The sequence below is a fragment of the Pelophylax lessonae genome, assembly GCF_965119305.1.
Source record: "Pelophylax lessonae genome assembly, chromosome: 2".
In the NCBI taxonomy this organism is placed as follows: Eukaryota; Metazoa; Chordata; class Amphibia; order Anura; family Ranidae; genus Pelophylax; species Pelophylax lessonae.
In genome coordinates, this window is record NC_138769.1 from 358,083,389 (window position 1) to 358,100,849 (window position 17,461).

At 47.1% G+C, this 17,461-nt stretch overlaps 1 protein-coding gene across 1 annotated transcript in view; it reads left to right on the forward strand.

The window, feature by feature from the left end:
- The window catches only part of LDLRAP1 (low density lipoprotein receptor adaptor protein 1), a 94,549-nt gene that overhangs the window by 37,374 nt on the left and 39,714 nt on the right, over positions 1 to 17,461 (forward strand). The window contains exons 2-3 of the mRNA XM_082246540.1: positions 4,005 to 4,147; positions 9,316 to 9,428. Coding sequence (XP_082102666.1) covers positions 4,005 to 4,147; positions 9,316 to 9,428 — 256 coding nt within the window. The remainder of the gene's footprint in view (positions 1 to 4,004; positions 4,148 to 9,315; positions 9,429 to 17,461) is intronic.

Below are 17,461 nucleotides of genomic sequence, written 5' to 3' on the forward strand. Positions count from 1 at the left end.
TCTTCCTCACTGCTCACACTCTGTCTTCCCCACCGAAGGCCATCGACTTCCCCTTTGCCACTTTTTTATGGTGGCACTGGTGTCTGCTGCTGTGGGTTTTAGTGCATCAGGTGGCCGCTCCTCAGCCCTCAACTGCCTGCATGCACATTGCTTCTTTAGTATGGGTTTCCCTCACTTGGCACACTGTAGTGCAGGCAAGCATCACTGGTCCTGGCCCCAGCAGCACCCTTGGCACTACTCTGCCTCTGCCCACAGGGATTCCTGATTCAGAAGCCAGCAGAGCTTGGGTGACTCCACTCTCCCACATCATTCAGTCTCCTGGGCTGGCAATCGTGCCTCTGTTTGCAGCAACAAATTGCCGCAGTGCCCACATGGGCTCCACACTTGCATCTGCATGGTGACATTCGGAAGCTGATTACATACCAGGCCCAGATGTTCCATGCCAGCTCCAGTACACAACACCAGTCTCCCAGCAGGCACAAGTTGCACTCCTGTATCCCACAGGGTTGACATCGGCATCCCAGTCTGCTCTGCAAGATCTCAACCAGCATGTGGGATAGCCTCTGCGTTCCGGCTCACTCTGGCACCTGCCATCTTGCTCCTCCACACGTGTCTGCCTCTCAGCTACACCTGATAGTGGAAGTAATATATTGTCTTCCTTTCTCATTCCGGATTGGCCATTCGTGGGTGGTGACTCCACCCACAACTCTAGATTAGCTGGCTCTCCGGCGGTGGCTCCTCCTGCTCTCCGGCGGTGGCTCCTCCTGCTAGGTAGATCTCATCAGCGCACGGTACAGTAACCTCTTCACTGCTGTGCCAACTCTGCTCAGCCAGCACTAAGATCACTGTACAGCAGATCATGTTCCTGCATCCGCCATTACTGTCTGCACCTGGGCCTCAGTTGCACTTCCATCTCGCCAAGCCAACTGATCTCCCTTGCGGCTTTGGAAAATTGTCACATTGCACTGCCAACTTTTTTTTTTTCTTCTTCTTTACAGCGCATGAGCAGACATAACTTGCCACACTGCTCTGGAAAACTGTCCGCTGTCATGGATTGCACAGTCAACACTTTTCTTTGTGCATGTCCAGACATCACCCCCGACACGACCCTTGACCTTCCATCCGACTCTCCATAGTCCCTGTAGAGCAGACATCACACTCCTTCGCTGACACTCCAGCACATTTCTTGAAAAATAACTTTATTTTGCAAGATTTTCCAGCTGTTGCTATTAGCAACCGTTGCAGTAATCCCGGATGCCCCCAAATGTAGCACTGCCCAATGGACTGCTGATTTTTTTTCATTTTTTTTGGGTCCTTCTGGGTTACCATTAGCAACTGCATGCAGAAACTTAACACTTTACTTTCCGGCTCAGTCAATGAATAGTCTAGGGGTGGTTTTATTTTGTTTATAAATAGGAATGGGAGACAGGATAGAGTGGGATACTCCAAAATTGAACTATTCAGTTGAGAACTCGTATCTGAAGGTACAGCCAGGGTGCAGATTCATCTTGCCACTAGATGAATTTAAGGTAAAGGCTCTGTAATAAGACTTGATTGAGCAACTATCTTCAGGGTACTTGCCTAGCACCCCCTTTCATTCCACCAGCTGACACCAGTCCTCTGACTACTCTACTCCGGGGTGGCCCCCCTTCCGGTCAGGCTCCTAGACATGATCCCCTGTACTCGCAATACGGTTTTCCAGGTTCTCTGATGTCTTAACCCCCTCTAGTCGGCTCTCCTGGACCACTGGGTTCAGCTCCTTCTGGTTCACCAGGCCGACTGCCTGTGATCACATACCACCAATGCAGAGGAGGCGACAGCTGTCACCCTCCCTCTGGGACTCTGCTCACCAGCCAAAGACCCCCTCCAACCATATGTGCTCCTGGCTTTTATACCACACCCCAGTATGCACCGAGACAACCAGGCTGTATCAAAGCCTGTGTACCCATTGGTCCAGGTTTTTTCCACTGTCCACTATGCCTCCCTATTGGACCAATGTGAAACGCTCCCCTATAGCAGATGAATCGCACTGAGCACCATGAGCAGACCTAACTCGTAGATTCAGATCCTGCTCTCTGTTAAGTAGAAAGCGATATAGAATTTGCCTGCTGCTCCTCTGATAGGCAGACACAACTATACTCACTCTATAGCACCTACCTAGTAGGGTGCTACACAAGGATCTGTACACAATTCCTGGAAGCTGAAAACATCCCAGTTCTTCTCACCGAACATGTCACCCATTGAGCATGTTTGGGATGCTCTGGATCAGCGTATACGACAGCGTGTTCCAGGTCCTGCCAATATCCAGCAACTTCGCACAGCCATTGAAAAGGAGTGGACCAACATTCCACAATCAACAACCTGATTAACTCTATGCGAAGGAGATGTGTTGCACTGCGTGAGGCAAATGGTGGTCACACCAGATACTGACCAGTTTCTGGACCCCAATACAGTAAAACTGCACATTTTAGAGTGGCCTTTTATTATGGCGAGCCTAAGGCACACCTGTGCAATAATCATGCTGTCTAATCAGCATCTTGCTATGCCACACCTGTGAGGTGGATGGGATTCTCTCAGCAAAGAAGTGCTCACTAACAGACTTGTGAACCATATTTAAGAAATGGGCATTTTGTGTACATAGAAAAGGTGTTTCGATCTTTGAGTTCAGCTCATGAAAAATGGGGTCAGAAACGTGTGTTTTGGGGGGGTACCCAGTTTTGGCAGGTTCTCCTTCCTCCCCCCGAAAATTGCCCGGCCATTCAGGATGGGCAGCATGACTCGCGCCCAGCTATGAAGCTGCCAGCTGTCACAGCTGGGTGCCCACACTAGTGATGCTGGCACCCCGGGCAGAGGCGAGGGAGAGAACCAAGGCTTCGGACGGCTGGATCGTGGACAGGTGAGTGTGTTAAAGTCGGCAGCTACACTTTATGTATTTTTTTTTTTTTTATTATGGAATTCCACTTTCAATTTTCCTCAATTCTACAAACAATACCGCATAATGACGACATGAAAAGTTTGTAACCTTTGCAATTATTCCCCCCCCCCCCCCCTTCTCAAGTTTGAGTATGGTGCTACAAGCTAAGCACACCTATTTTTGGTCAGTTTCTCCTATTCTTTGCAGGGCCTCTCAAAAGCTCCATCAGCTTGGATGGACTAGCGTCAGTGCACAGCCATTTTCAGATCGCTCCAGAGATGTTCAAGGCTGGGCCACTCAAGGGAATTCAGTTGTCCTGTAGCCATTCCTTTTTATCTTTGCTGTGTGCTTGGTGTCATTGTCCTGTTTTGAAAGATTAACTTTTCGCCCCAGTGTGAAGTCAAAAGTGCTCTGAAGCAGCATGATGCTGCCACCACCATGCTTCACTGTAGAGATAGTATTGGCCAGGTAATGAGCAGTACCTTTTTTTTTTTTTTTTTTTTTTTTTTTTTTTCCTCCAGACAAACTCCAAGCGGGCTGTTGTGTTCTACCCCCCCCCCCGAGTTGCTTTCGTCTGGCCACTTTACCATACAGGCCTGATTGGTGGAGTGCTGCATAGATGATGGTTCTTCTGGAAGGTTCTCCTCTCTCCACAAAAATGCTGAAGATCCGTCAGTGACCATTGGGTTCTTGGTACTTGGTCACCTCCCTGACTAAGGCCCATTTTCCCCTAATTGATCAGTTGGCAAAAGGCTTTACATATTTATGCACATGTGACTTATTTGCAAAAATTTCCAAACCACTTTTTCAGGTTGTCATTGTGGGGTATTTGTAGAATTTTTGAAGGAAAACTTAATCCATTTTGGGAAGACTAACGGAATCCTGTGGCAAAGCGCTGTGAATACTTTCCAGGTCCACTGTATAAGCCATCTCCCCACAACTGAAACGGTTGTAGAGATCACACTTTCAGCATTCAGACTGCGGGAGCCAAGCAATGTAGTTTGTGTAAAATGGGGACAGGAACTCCTGTGCTTGCACAGTGAAACTGTTAACTTTTTTTGTATTTTTTTTTTTTTTTTTTTTATTCTAGAGCTTCCAGAAAATTGGACCGATACCAGAGAAACGTTGTTGGAAGGAATGTTATTTCACATAAAGTATTTGGGCATGACCTTGGTAGAACAACCAAAAGGGGAAGAATTATCTGCAGCTGCGGTGAAGAGGATTGTAGCAACAGTAAGTGTAGGATTTCCAAATGTCAAAATTTCAACTCCAAACTTCCCTTATACTTCAGTTCTCTAGCAGCCCTTGCAAGATATTCCAGCCACAGCTGTTTAGTAATCCAAAGTTGACTTGCTTGGTTTGCTGACAGATGCTTTGGTTTACATGTCAGATAGAAAAACTTTGGTTGCACATGATGGGGATTTTAGGGGTCATTCACAACATGCTGATTGCCATTGATCAGAAAATAACATAATAACTTGTTCTTTTAGGGTACATGATTAGTCTGCTTGAAAAAGAAAACCAGTCAGTCTAGCTTAACCAATAGAACAAATATCTACATTTTTTTTCAATGTATACATGTTTATACCTAGTATATAGTTGGTGAGTTTGAAAAGACACCAGTTCAACCTATGAGTGTTTGTCAAAATTACATTGTATACCCCTGCATGTTGTGGTCGTTAAGGTGTCCATCTGATTAGGCTTTTTTTTTTTTTAAAACTATTAGCTGGGCATCTCGGTAAGAAAGCATGATCCGGTTTGCTCCAGTGGGTGACAACCTATTCCCCCCCCCCCCCCCCCCGATCCCTTAAAGTGATACTAAACCTACTGTTAAATTTACATTGTCCCTTCTATTTCTGTATGTGGATGATGGCATTGTAATTATTAAAAAATATATACATGCGTAGCACTGCCCCCTTCAGGGTTGCTGGTTTTACACACTTGTGCATTCCCCTGGGTTACCCATAGCAACTGCTTGCAGAAATCTTAGCACTTTCTTGGCTCAGTCAAACAGTCTAGGGGTTGTTGTGGTTTTATCTTATATTGGGATGGGAGAAGGGATGAGTGGGATACTCCCAACAATCTAACTATTCACAATGCTGAGGACATCTTATTGAGAATGCGGCAGGGCCGCAGCTTCATCCTGCCACAAGATGAATCTGAGATAAATGTTCCTTTAGGTATTTCTCTTTAGGGCACACACCTAGCACCCGCTTTCCTTTCCTCCAGCTGACGCCTGTCCACTGACTACACTACTCAGGAGTGGCCCCCTTCCTGGGCAGGCCCTTAGGCAGGCTCCTTTGTACTCGCAATACTGCTTTTCATGTTCTCGCAATGCCTCAACTCCTGTAAGCTTCTCCTGGACCTCTAGGTTCAGTTCCACACTTCTGGCTCACCAGGCCAACTGCCCGTGACCATGCACCAGCTACTTAGAAAAGGAGGCAGCCGCCACCCTCCTTCCGGGACTCTGCTTCCAAACAAAGACCTTGAGCACATGTGCCCCTGGCTTTATATACTACACCCCACAATGCACCGAGCTTGCAGTCTGCCAATCCCTGGGGCTGTAACAAAGCCTGTGTCCTCATTGGCCAGGTTTCCTCCAATGTGCCTCCTCATTGGGCACAGTGGGGACACTCCCTCAGACCATATGAATCGCGCACTGAGCAGACCTAACTCACAGATCCTGCTCCTTGTTAAGCAGGGTGCAATATAGAATTTACCTGCTGCTCCTCTGATAGGCAGGCAGAGCCAAAAAATACATTCCCCCCCCCCTTAATTGATACAGCTGTCACATGACCTAGCTCTTTCCCACACGGTCTGTGAGGGGAAACGAGCAGGGGAGCTTCTAGTCCTCTGCTGCTGGTCACATGTACAAAAACCTAATTTGAATACAGAGAAACAATTGTCCAACTAGTGTGTGTGTGTGTGTGTGTGTGTGTGTGTGTGTGTATATATAAATATAATTTTGTAAATCAAATCTTTTTTCCCTTTTTGGGCAATAACCTGCTGTGTGGATTTCTGCCAGTCACCAGCTTTCACACTCCTCCAGCCTGTGTCTTAGAATAACAGGGAGGTGAAGCCTCCATTAATTTACATGTAATACCCCACATGCATTGAGTTCAGCTGGTCAGTGGGCATAGAGGGAGTGGGTTGTCACTTACCACTGTATATGCCCACATGTGACTCTATAGTCACATGAGCTGCTCAGATGTGATGGGGAGGAAATGCTCAGAATGAAAATTCACTGAAAACTTAGCATGTGCAGAGTTGCCAACACACAATTGCTGTTTTTTTTTTTTTTTTTTTTTTTTTTTTTTTTTTTTCCTTCCCTCTATCCCTCAAAATTTCTGCTCTCATTTGGCAAGAGGAATTTGAGGGCGAGTGTTCCAGCTTGGCTCAGGTGGTGGTGGCTCGGCTAGGGTGGGGGGTGGGTCTGGTCAGCTTTAGACAAGCCGCACGAGCCGCCTCCCCCAGTCATCTCTATAGAGGACTCTGAGCCGTGCTGCATGCGGGAAGTGTAGTTTCCAGCACAGCCCCGTGGATTCTCTTCTCACTGACATTCCGGACTTGAGGCGGCAGAGAAGATGCGATTCCCAGGGCAGCGAGGAGGAAGAAGACTCGGCAGCGAGAGAGACTTCAGGTAACAGCCTACTGGGTAGAAGTTTGAACTGAGAGGTCGGGGAGACAGCCTACTGGGTAGAAGTGTGAACTGAGAGGTCGGGGAGACCATCAGAAAGAGAAGTCAGAGTATGTAAAGTTTGCGCAGGCTGCTAACTTACTGACTCGCACTCCTACCTACCCACCTACCTTATTCAAAAAAAGTGGCGCACAGTGCATCCACCCGGAACAGCCTATCGGAACTCGGATCACTGAGACACAGATCCCGCCAATGTAAGACAGGCTGTTTGGTTACTAGGAATACTGCACTGAGTGTTCAGGTTCTAGTATCTGTAGTGTGAGGAGGTACAGACAGTTGGGCCTAGTCACTCATTGCAGTAGCCATATCAACTGTACTGGCTTCTGAATGGTTGCTATTAGGCCCCATTTACACCTAGCGTTTTATGCACAACATGCATAGGGCAGCCCATTCATTTTATGAGCTATGTAAGGCAAAGTAGCTCATTGAGCTTTTTCTGCATTTTTTTTTTTTTTTTTTTTTTTTCATACCCCTCATTTTACAGCAGTGCTTTCACATTTTTGCACACAGAAAAATACGTCAGGTTGGGATGCCATAACAACAAATGGCGCAGCAAACATGGGTTTTGGCATGTTTTTTATAAATGCATGCAAAAATACCCAATTTTGCATGCGTTTATAAAACACGCAGGTGTGAGTGGAGCCTTTAAGGATGGGGTCAGTGCAACCCAGAAAGGGGTCACTCCCGCCCAGTCACCTAGTGTAGCGCACCTCTCAATCCTGCACTCTGTATGTAGCGCATATTTACTTAACCAGGCAGTAATGATATGTAAAGTGCCTATAGTAGCCAATCGTATTATATCCTTATTTATTTATCAGTCAATTCAATGAACTACACTTTATATTAATGTTAATATTTATTTTTGTAACCTAATTCTGCATACATTTAACAGTGTAATTTATTGAGAGAATTTAAGAGGGCGTGTTTAGGGGTGGAACAATAGGCGGGGCAGGGTAAGGTTGGGGTGGGGCAACTGGTGGTGAGTAACTCTTAAGGCCTGGCTAGTAGCTCAGGACTTGGAAATTATGTATGTCAGCGGGGGAAAAAGTCGGTCGTCTTTGAAGGTTTAAACTTTTTCTAATAGATGCAAGGTGTTCCCTATTAACATCATAGAAGTGTGTTGAAAAAAGCACAACAATGCATTAGAACACATACGCAAAATTATTGCAATGTTCTGTTGTGCTGCATACAGTTAAATTAAATATAATTTTGGACATTTCAGTAAAAAAAAAAAAAAAAAAAAAAAAAAAATTTAGGGAAGTAAACCTTGTTATATAGGCAGGATGGAGCCTACCTAGAAGATTTGAGATGGGGTTTGGAAAGGCTGTACATGGCCTACAGTTAATACTAAAAAGGATAATGTATAATCTTTTTTTAAATTTATTTTTTTTGTAGTAAAGTTTACAAAAGACTAACAAAGGCATAATGTGCCATTCATGCGGTGCATCATGAAAAACTTAACTTGGAACTAAGCCCTCCAGTGGAATGTGTCACCTCTGCAGGAGCTTCCGGGTTCGTTCGTGGGCTTTGTATACTGACTGGCCAAGCTGCGACAAGGTCCCTCCCATGCATGCATGTGGGAGTTGCTGTTTACGGCACAGGGCCCTGAAGGCACGGCTGCTGCTCGTGGATTATCTCCCAACGGCAAATTTTTAGATATTTCTGTAAGCTTTTACTTAGGCTTACCTGTAGGTTAAAATAAACCTTCAGTTTTACTACTACTTTTAATGTACTGGGGTGCTGGTATGCCTGTGTAACTTTTACGCTTTAAAGGGTTACATTATAGCCAGAACATTTTGTTTTGTATAGGGGAAGATTTTGATTTGTCAGGTTCACATATATGCCAATTGGATGCATTTTGAACTGCATCTGATCCGCATGACATGTACTTTAGTTTCTATTGTAGCTGTTTGCATATATGCGGTGCATTCAGTCAATTGAGTCCAGTAAGGTGGGATGTATTTGGTGGGGTGCTTTTTTGTGTGGAATGTGAGTTCCCCTTAATCCATACAGACCTGAAGTGTCTATGTATTGAAGTGGACCCCCATGCAGGCCTGCTCCTTAGGCTCCGTTCCCATGTGAGCGTATGGATCGCGGGCAGAACCGCCGCGGTTCCGCCCGCGATCCGGAGATTTATTGCAAATCGCGGGACGCCTAGCGTTGCCCCTTGATTTGCAATAGCCCCCCAAACGCCGAGCGATGTTGCCGCGATTTCCGCCTGCCGAATCGCGGCAACATCGCGCAAACAATCGCGGGACGCAATACGCTCCAAAGAAGCTCTTGTACTTTGGAGCGTATTGCGTCCCACGATTTTGTTTGCGCGATGTTGCTGCGATTCGGCAGGCGGAAATCGCGGCAACATCGCTCGCCGTTTGGGGGGCTATTGCAAATCAACGGGCAACGCTAGGCGTCCCGCGATTTGCAATAATCTCCGGATCGCGGGCGGAACCGCGGCGGTTCTGCCCGCGATCCAAACGCTGACATGTGAATGCAGCCTTAACCAGCTATTGAGGATGCCAGCAGCCACCTGCTCCTAAAATTCATGTATCTGACTTGCCAATTTGCAACAGAACCGTATCTAGATCACAGCTGAACCGCTACTTAAAAGGTTTGCACTAAAAACTAACCTGGAAATTGCTTTGCACTTGTATGAACTGCATAGTGTTTTATATACTAGTAAATTCAAATTTGTACTTTAATTTAGGCCAAAGCAAGCGGTAAGAAGCTACAGAAGGTTCTTCTAAAAGTTACTCCTAGAGGAATAATACTTTACGACAGTATCACAAACCAACTAATTGAGAATGTGTCAATTTACAGGTGAGTAGATTTGTGTAACATTAACCCTGCACATGTCATCGTGCATCCCCAGTTCCCTTTTTAAGGAATGCACATGTTTGTTCTAATACTGGGAAATTACATCAGACCACATTCAGCTTAAATCTGTGTCCCTGCTGTGTTGAAATAGGTTTTTTTTTTTCCTTCCCCTTGGTGCTTTAATATTACTAAGACTGAACACAGACGGGAAGATGTATAGTACATAATGTCTATCATCTGTGCCTTAGCGTTGTGTGTTACTGAGATTTTTTCCTACATTAGAATCTAGTCTTGTATGCAGTGGGGGCGCAGGGGTGCCCCAGCCAATGCATCCGGCACCCTAATCTACATGCAGGGCGCTGAAAGCATGGATTCCAATAGGGAATTTTTTTTTTTTTTTTTGGAAGCATGTGATTAGAGCCAGAGGCTCTAATAGGCTTCAAAAAAGGGTGGGCTCGGGGCGCAGAGCACTGCACCCTGAGCCCACCCAGTTGTATGACAATAGTGAATGAATATTCGCTATTATCTCACTGATTTTCTTTCCAATCAGGAAGCGGGTCGGGAGACCCCCCCCCCCCCCCCTTTCCTGATTGGCTGAAAAGAGAAGCGATTTTTACTGGCCATTGGCCAGGAAGAGGGATGAGTCGTATGGCCGGAGGAGACTCACAGCCACTCGGAAGGAACAGGTAAGGAAAGATGCTGGCTGTACGGCTGGGCAAGCCGTCCGTCCCGTGAAGGGATGGTAGATTTGATTGCCGGCTGTCCTGCCGTGGGGGGGGGGGATCTTGGTTTTGTCTGTCTCCCCCCCCAAATTTTCATTCACCAGCTGCCACTGCTGGTATGTTTGGTTGCTTATTCTATTCAGACTGATTCATTAAGGTAAAATGCTAATTTTAAATGGTACCATAACACACCGGAGCAGCACACCAGAACACACTGATCTGTTAATGTTGAAAAAATGGTTCAGGTATAGTTTTGAGGCTGTCTGATTCTAGCAGACCATTTAGGGTCCTTTCACACGAGCGCTCTGATCAGATCTTGTCAGTTTTTAGGCGGATCTGATCAGATCCTCCATGCATCCCTATGGAGCAGTGGATGTCTGCTGACATCCGCATCTGATCCTGTCTGTGAAATCCGGATGGATGGAAACCCCATTTTCCATCCGTCAGGGGATCGGATGAGAGCGGACAGGCCCCATAGAGATGCATGGGGCTCTGACGCCTCCCTCTCCGCACACAGAGCGGAGAGGGAGCTGTCCCCTGCCTGCTCAGCAGGGATCTGTGTATCAATCCCCCCCCGCTGAGCAGCACCAATCCACCTACGGCGGCGTACTGTGTGAAAGAAGCCTTAGCCCTAGTTCACATTGGACGTGGCTTTGATATCGCGTGACTTCATCTGAACTCGCACACTCTATCAAAGTCTCATTTAAGTCTGACTTTGGGGGCGGCTTGAAAGACTATCTGTATGGGTTCATGCACAGAGGTCTATTGAATAATTGGTGAGGTGTCAAGAAAATGATTGATATCAAAGTACAAACGTCCTGAGAGTTGAATAAAGGAGTGAGGGTGGCACGATAGAACTAGACATGGAGATCACAAAATCATCATGTACATTTATTAAATCGCATTAAAAAGGGTACATGAATACAGACGCAAACAAAGCATCTAAAAATCAGGCATATAGAAAACGACTCTCATGCTACCACAGAAAACATGGTGCCTAGTGTGTAAACATCTTACCCAACATGTTTCGCGGTAAGTCGTCCGCTTCTTCAGGGGTCTTTAAGTTTTTCTACACCTACATAGAGAGCTTGTATTCAGATCTATCAAAGATCTAGATAAGTTAAGAAAAAATACAGAATCAATTGCATAACGTATATCAAAAAAGCCCGTCAGCCACCAAAGGGCCTAGGGTCAGGTATAACATAACATGTCATTTGTACATAACGTAGCTTGAACTAATTTTGTAAATTGGTGCAGCGTCGCACCGATTGGGACAGTGCCGTTGCCTGCGATTTGACCTGTCAAATCACGCAGTTGTGAATGGGGGCAATTTGTTGGCCTGTAAGCATGGCCTACAGCACAGGTGTCAAACAGAAGGCCCGCGGGCCGAATGCGGCCCCCCCCCCCCCCAGGCCATTTCATGGGGCCCTCGCACCTCTCCTGAAGCTGCTGCACGCCCCTTGTCTCTGCCCCCACCTTGTCTCTCTAGCTGGCAGCAGAGAGGACAGAACTCCTTTGCCAGATTTTGCACTCTTCTGTGCAGCTGCAGAAAGGCCCCCCTCCCCCCATTTCTCAGCAATTTGCAGCAGAGAGGAGGGAAGAACTCCTACAGATCCTGCACCTGATCCGCATGACATGTACTTTAGTGGGGGTTTAAATCTTTTGGAGCTTAAGTGGATGTAAAAAAGACCTTGAATGTCCTGTGAGACTGCTGGAGTATGTATGTCGTTTCTTCAATCTAGCACTAGTGCAGGTGAGAGCAATATTGCAATTGGATCTGACACAGATACAAACAGAAGGTTTAACCCCTTTCTTGACCAGGCAATTTTTTTTTTTTTAGAATATCGGCACTGCATTACTTTTAACAGACCATTGCGTGGTTTTGTGACGCTGTACCCAAACAAACTTTGTGTTCAAGTCGTTAGACCATTGAGCTTTATGCTGTCTCTTCAGGAGTAGGACTAGGCGGAAACCTTTTTGGTTACACCCCTGGGGCAGTCCCAGAGGGTATACGATCACTTCCTGCTGTTGGACTTCGTTTTTTCTGTGTAGTCAGGAGTAAGGACCTGGCTCTCTGCTGGGATCTGTGGTCCTGGCATTTTTTCCTATTTAAATGTAATTTTTTACTTTTGTAGTTCACCAAAAAAATAAACAGCTGGACTGGGCGACTCACTGGATGTTCTAGATCCTTGCAGTCATCCCAGTCTGGCCTGCGAGTGTGACCCAACTATTTCCACACTAGGTTGGCCGTGACATAGCCCCACTGGACTGGGGCTGACCAGTGAGCGAAACTCTTCGCTAGGTTGCATAGCCCTGGTCGCGACCAGAGTCGCAGCGTACCTCAGGCCGCAGGCTGCTGGGAGTGGCGCCTGCCTGGTGAGTAGTTCTCCACCCCCCCTTCTGTGGAATTGCTGGGGTGGTCGCAGGGCCCCCCGTGTGTGCTGCCTCCTCCTTGTGGGTTGCCCTCATCTGTTTCACCCATGCCCCCCATCCTGGTTTGGGGGCATGGGTGAAATTGGGTAGGGGGCTACATGGTGCTGGGCTGGAGGACGTTTTTCCATGGGGTCCACTGTGCCACGCAGCGCCGCATGGTGCTGACATTTTTTCTGTGTCCTGGTTCAGCAGCCATGTTTTTGGTTTCCCTATAGACTTGAGTTGGCCATTTTCCTGTAGTTGGAGATGGTGCTGAGGCTGTTGGGCCCTCTAGTGTCACATCAGTGTTTCCTCTTCCTCTTTCCAGCAGTGTGACAGATCGTCTTGGTGCTTTCCAGCTTGGGTGGGGAGTCTCTGGGGGTACACTATCCTTCCTCTGCTGTATACAGCGCCGGGCTGTGCTGGTTCTTGTGGTGCACGGAGGGAGGGGCCTCGTGTGTTTTTTTTTTTTGCGGACTAGTGCGGTTCCGCTTAACCCTTTATGATCATTGGAGTGGGTTTCACCACCCGACTCGCTTCTGGAAGCTGCAGGACCCTCTGGGTCTCAGTCTGCCCTGGCGGCTATGACCACAGCCCTGCAGTCACTAGTAGCCAAAGGAGACCTGGCAAGAAGTTGATGAGTCGCCCTCTACAGCCGCGCATGAAAGTGCTGGTGGAGGCCCTGAATGTATCAGTGCGGGAAACTTTAAACCTGGAGAACTCTGCTGCAGCGGAGTTGGCGACGCCGGTGCAATTTGGCACCCACAAATCGTCTAAGGTGAATAAGGTTTTTCCCTTTCCTAGTCAGTGGGGTTTCCTGAAACGCATGGTTGAAATATCTAAGCGTTTTGCTAAAAATCACTTTGAGGAGTCTCTTCTGAAGAAACTGACGGTTCCATCGGTGGATTCAGGTTTCCAGGCTGAATAAGAACACACTTTGCCGGTGGAAGATTCCCTGTCTTTAAGGACCCCTGTGGTCAAAAGAGCTGAGGCTCTGGTCTGGTACCTCTTCACTGTTGCTGGTTCAATTTTGGCCACGGTCTTAAAAATGGCGGATGATTCTATAGCGTCGGGGACGCAGGTGTCTTTTGGCACCCACAAATCCCAGAAGTCTGGCAAGGTTTTTCCCTGTCTGGAATTTTTGAAAACATTGTCAATGAACAGTGGGGGCGCATCAAATGTTAGGGGTGCCTAAGTGCTTTAAAAGACGCTACCCCTTCGCAGATGCGGTATCCGCTAGATGGACCGTACCACCAAAGGTGGATCATCCAGTTTCCAGACTAAAGTCTACTGTGGAGTCCCCAGTATTTACAGACCCAGCGGATAGACGGATTGAGTCCTGCCATTTGCATGTGATAGCAGGCTCAATCCTGAAACTGGTATTTGTAATCACTCTGGTGTCTGTCGATAACGGAATGGGCAAAGTTGCTGAAAGATGACTTGGAAACCACATGCAGCTCTCACTGGGCCTAATGGAGCTAATGGCTCAAATGGGGTGTGTGTATATGTATGCTCCACTGGTAGACAGTGTGTGTGGTGGGGGTTGCTATTAGCCACACCATGCGTCTAAAAAGCTGCTCTGCAGACCAGGCTTCCAAAAGGGCTCTTTCTGACCTTCCCTTTACAGGTGACAGGTTGTTTGGATCCTCCCTGGATGAGTTGATCAAAGGCCTTACAAGTGGGAAGAGTACTCATCTTCCACCCCCACCCCCCCCCCCAAATCCACCAAGGGCAAGGCACCGCGTAATAGGCTGGGGCCTTCACTTACTGCTCCTAGGAGTCTTTCGTACCTCCCAGGTCACAGGAGAAAGGAGCGAAGCCATTCAGGTCTTCTGGGGGTTCCAAGAAGACCTGGTCAGGTAAGCCAAGAACAGGCCAATTCGGATCTGCAGACAAATCAAATCATCTGCATGAAGGGGTGCCCTCACCCCTATCTGGGGCAGGGGGATGTCTTCACTTCTTTCCGGAACCATTGACTGCCTTGATTTAGGACAAATGGGTTCATGAACTGATCCATCAGGTTACAAGATCGAATTCAGGTCCTGACTGTCGGACAAGCTCTTTCCGTCTGACCTCCGCCTATTTCCAGATTGGTTGACTGACCTACGACAGGCAGTACAAGAGTGGTGATTGTGCCAGTTCGCTCGAGGGAAAGTGTTTCTCCCCCCCCCCCCCCCGTTCACTGCCCAGGAAGGGTGGCAAATAGGGTCCAATCCTGGATCTCAAAGCTCTGAACTGCTTTGTGCGGTTGCAAAGGTTTTTAGAATTGATTCTGGTAAAATGGAACAAAGATCCAAAGTCGTTGGATTCTATGATTCGTGAGTCACAACAGACTACTCCTAGAGGGGCTTCGCTCGTTGACATTGCACCAGGGCAAGTCTTTCCTTCTGTGTTCCACGGATGCCAGCCTGTCCAGCTGTAGAGGAGTGCTGGGGAAGCGGTGTGCCCAGGGGTCTTGGACAGTGGAAGAGTCCAGACTACTGATCAATGTTCTGGAACTCTGAGCAATAAAGCTTTGCCTCTGGACAAATCGTCTACAAGGTTGTCCAGTCCGGATTTAATAGGACAATGCCACGGCTGTGGCTTACATTAGTCATCAAGGGGGCACAAAGTGTCCTAGCGGCCCGGGAGGTGGCAGACTTGTTCCAGCTCTTTCCATGGTACACATCCCAGGTGTGGAAAACTGGCAGGCAGTCTACCTGAGCTGTCAGGTGTTGGATCAGGGGGTATGGTCTCTACACCCGGAGGTGTTGTGCTCAGTGGGGGGACCTGTTGGCCTTGCGGCTCAAAAAGGTTCAAAGGTTTGTAGCCAGGTCATGGGATCCCCTAGCAGATGCTGTATGTGCACTGGTGGCTCCTTGGGGGTCTTTATCGGCTGATCTATGCGTTTTCTACCGCTGAAACTCCTGCCGAGACTTCTGTGCAGAATAGAGGCAGAGGAGATTTCAGCCATTGTAGCTCCAGACTGGCCTCGCCCATCTTGGTACGCAGATCTGGTAAGATTGGTCGCCAATGCTCCTTGGAGACTTCCCCTCAGGAAAGATCTGTATCGAGGGCCGATCTTCCATCCTGCTTTAGTTGCTGGCTTTAACGCCGTGGCTGTTGAAAGCCAGGTGTTGAAGGATAGGGGTCTTTCTGACTCGGTGATTCCTACACTGTTGAAGGCCAGGAAGTCTACTTCCAGGAAGATCTATCATCGTATGTGGAAATCGTAAATCCTCTCTCCCCTTTTTTTTTTTTTTTTTTTTTTTTCCCCCCTCAGTTGCTAGGATCTTGGCATTCCTTCAAAGAGGTGTCAGAAGTTGGCCTTGGCTACTACTAAAGGTCAAGTGTCATCCTTGGCTGTTTTTTTTTTTTTTTTTTTTCTTCTTCTTCCCTAACGCCCTTTAGCCTTGCATGCGTTGATTCGCCCTTTTATCCAAGGGGTCTGTCATGTGGCCCCTCCCGAGGCGATCACCCATTACCTCTGTTGGATCTGAATTTGGTATTTTCTTTTCTTCAAAAACCTCCCTTTGAGAACATTTGGGGAGATTCCTCGGCTTACCTTGTATCAGGTTGCCTTTTTGGTTGCTATTACTTCTGCTCGCAGAGTATCAGTTTTGGCGGCGCTTTCCTGCTGTACGCCTTATTTGGTGGTCCACAGAGATAAAGTGGTACTTTGACCTACTAGTGGTTTCTGATTTCCATCTAAATGAAGACCTTGTGCTGCCTTTATGTCCTAAGCCCAAGCATCCTAAGGAAATTACTTTGCATTCTTTGGATGTGGTTCGGGCGATCAGGGTTTACCTGGCGGCTACTGAATCCTTCACAAAATCTGAATCTTTTTGTCCTTGAAGGCCCTAGAAAGGGATTGGCTGCTTCTGCTGTGACCATTTCTAGGTGGTTCAGGCTTATTCACTGAGGGTGAGATTCCATCTTTCCCTGAGAAGGCTCATTCTACTAGGGTGCTGAGTGCTTCTTGGGCTTTTTGCCATCAAGCGTCGGTGTTTATAAGAGTTTGCAAGGCGCAACTTGGTTGTCTATGCACACGTTCACAAAATTTTATAAGTCGATGTGTTGGCATCCTCAGGTTTTTTTTTTTTAATTATGCAACAAGCTTTGTACACCTGGCTTGGGGGATTTTCTGCTATATATTTTTTTTTTTCTTTGCGCAGTCAGGTTGGATGGGATCTCTCGGACAGCCATTTTCAGGTCTCTCCAGAGATGTCAAATCATCCCCAAGCCACTCCTGTGTTGGCTGTGTGCTTGGGATCATTGTCATGTTGGAAGGTCAACCTTTCAGTCTGAAGTCCTGAGCGATGTGGAACAGGTTTTCGTTGAAAATATTTCTGGTCAAGGGAAAGCTTAATGGAGCAAATTAGTCTCCCAGTCCTGCTGCTGAAACACCCTCATGGCATGATGCTGCCACCACCATGCTTTACTGTTGGGATGGTATTGGACATGTGATGAGTGGTGCTGCTATGTTTCCTCTAGACATAACTCGGCTAGGCCAAACTGATCAGAGTTTTTTGTTTGTTTGAAACGAAAATTGGAACTAAGTCCTTCAGCTATGGTGACTGGGCAATTTTCCACTTCATGCCCAGACCAATTTTCAGCTCACACTTCAACAATTGCACGTTCATGCAACACTGTACCCATATTTTTTTTTCCCTCTTCAGACCAGACCAAAAATCTTCAAAGGAAAGTTTCTAAGGGTTCGTACACACTGTATAAGGAAATCGGGTGAACCTTTTTTTTTTTTTCCGAAATTTTCGTATAGTGTGTACTCAACTTTCAACAGCTTTGATTCGGACTCTTCGTACGAAAATTCACGAAGGGATAAACTCAAATATATTTTCATACGGAAAAAAGAGCAAACTATTTTCGTTTGTGTTCAATTTATGTGTAAGTAAAATCTGACGA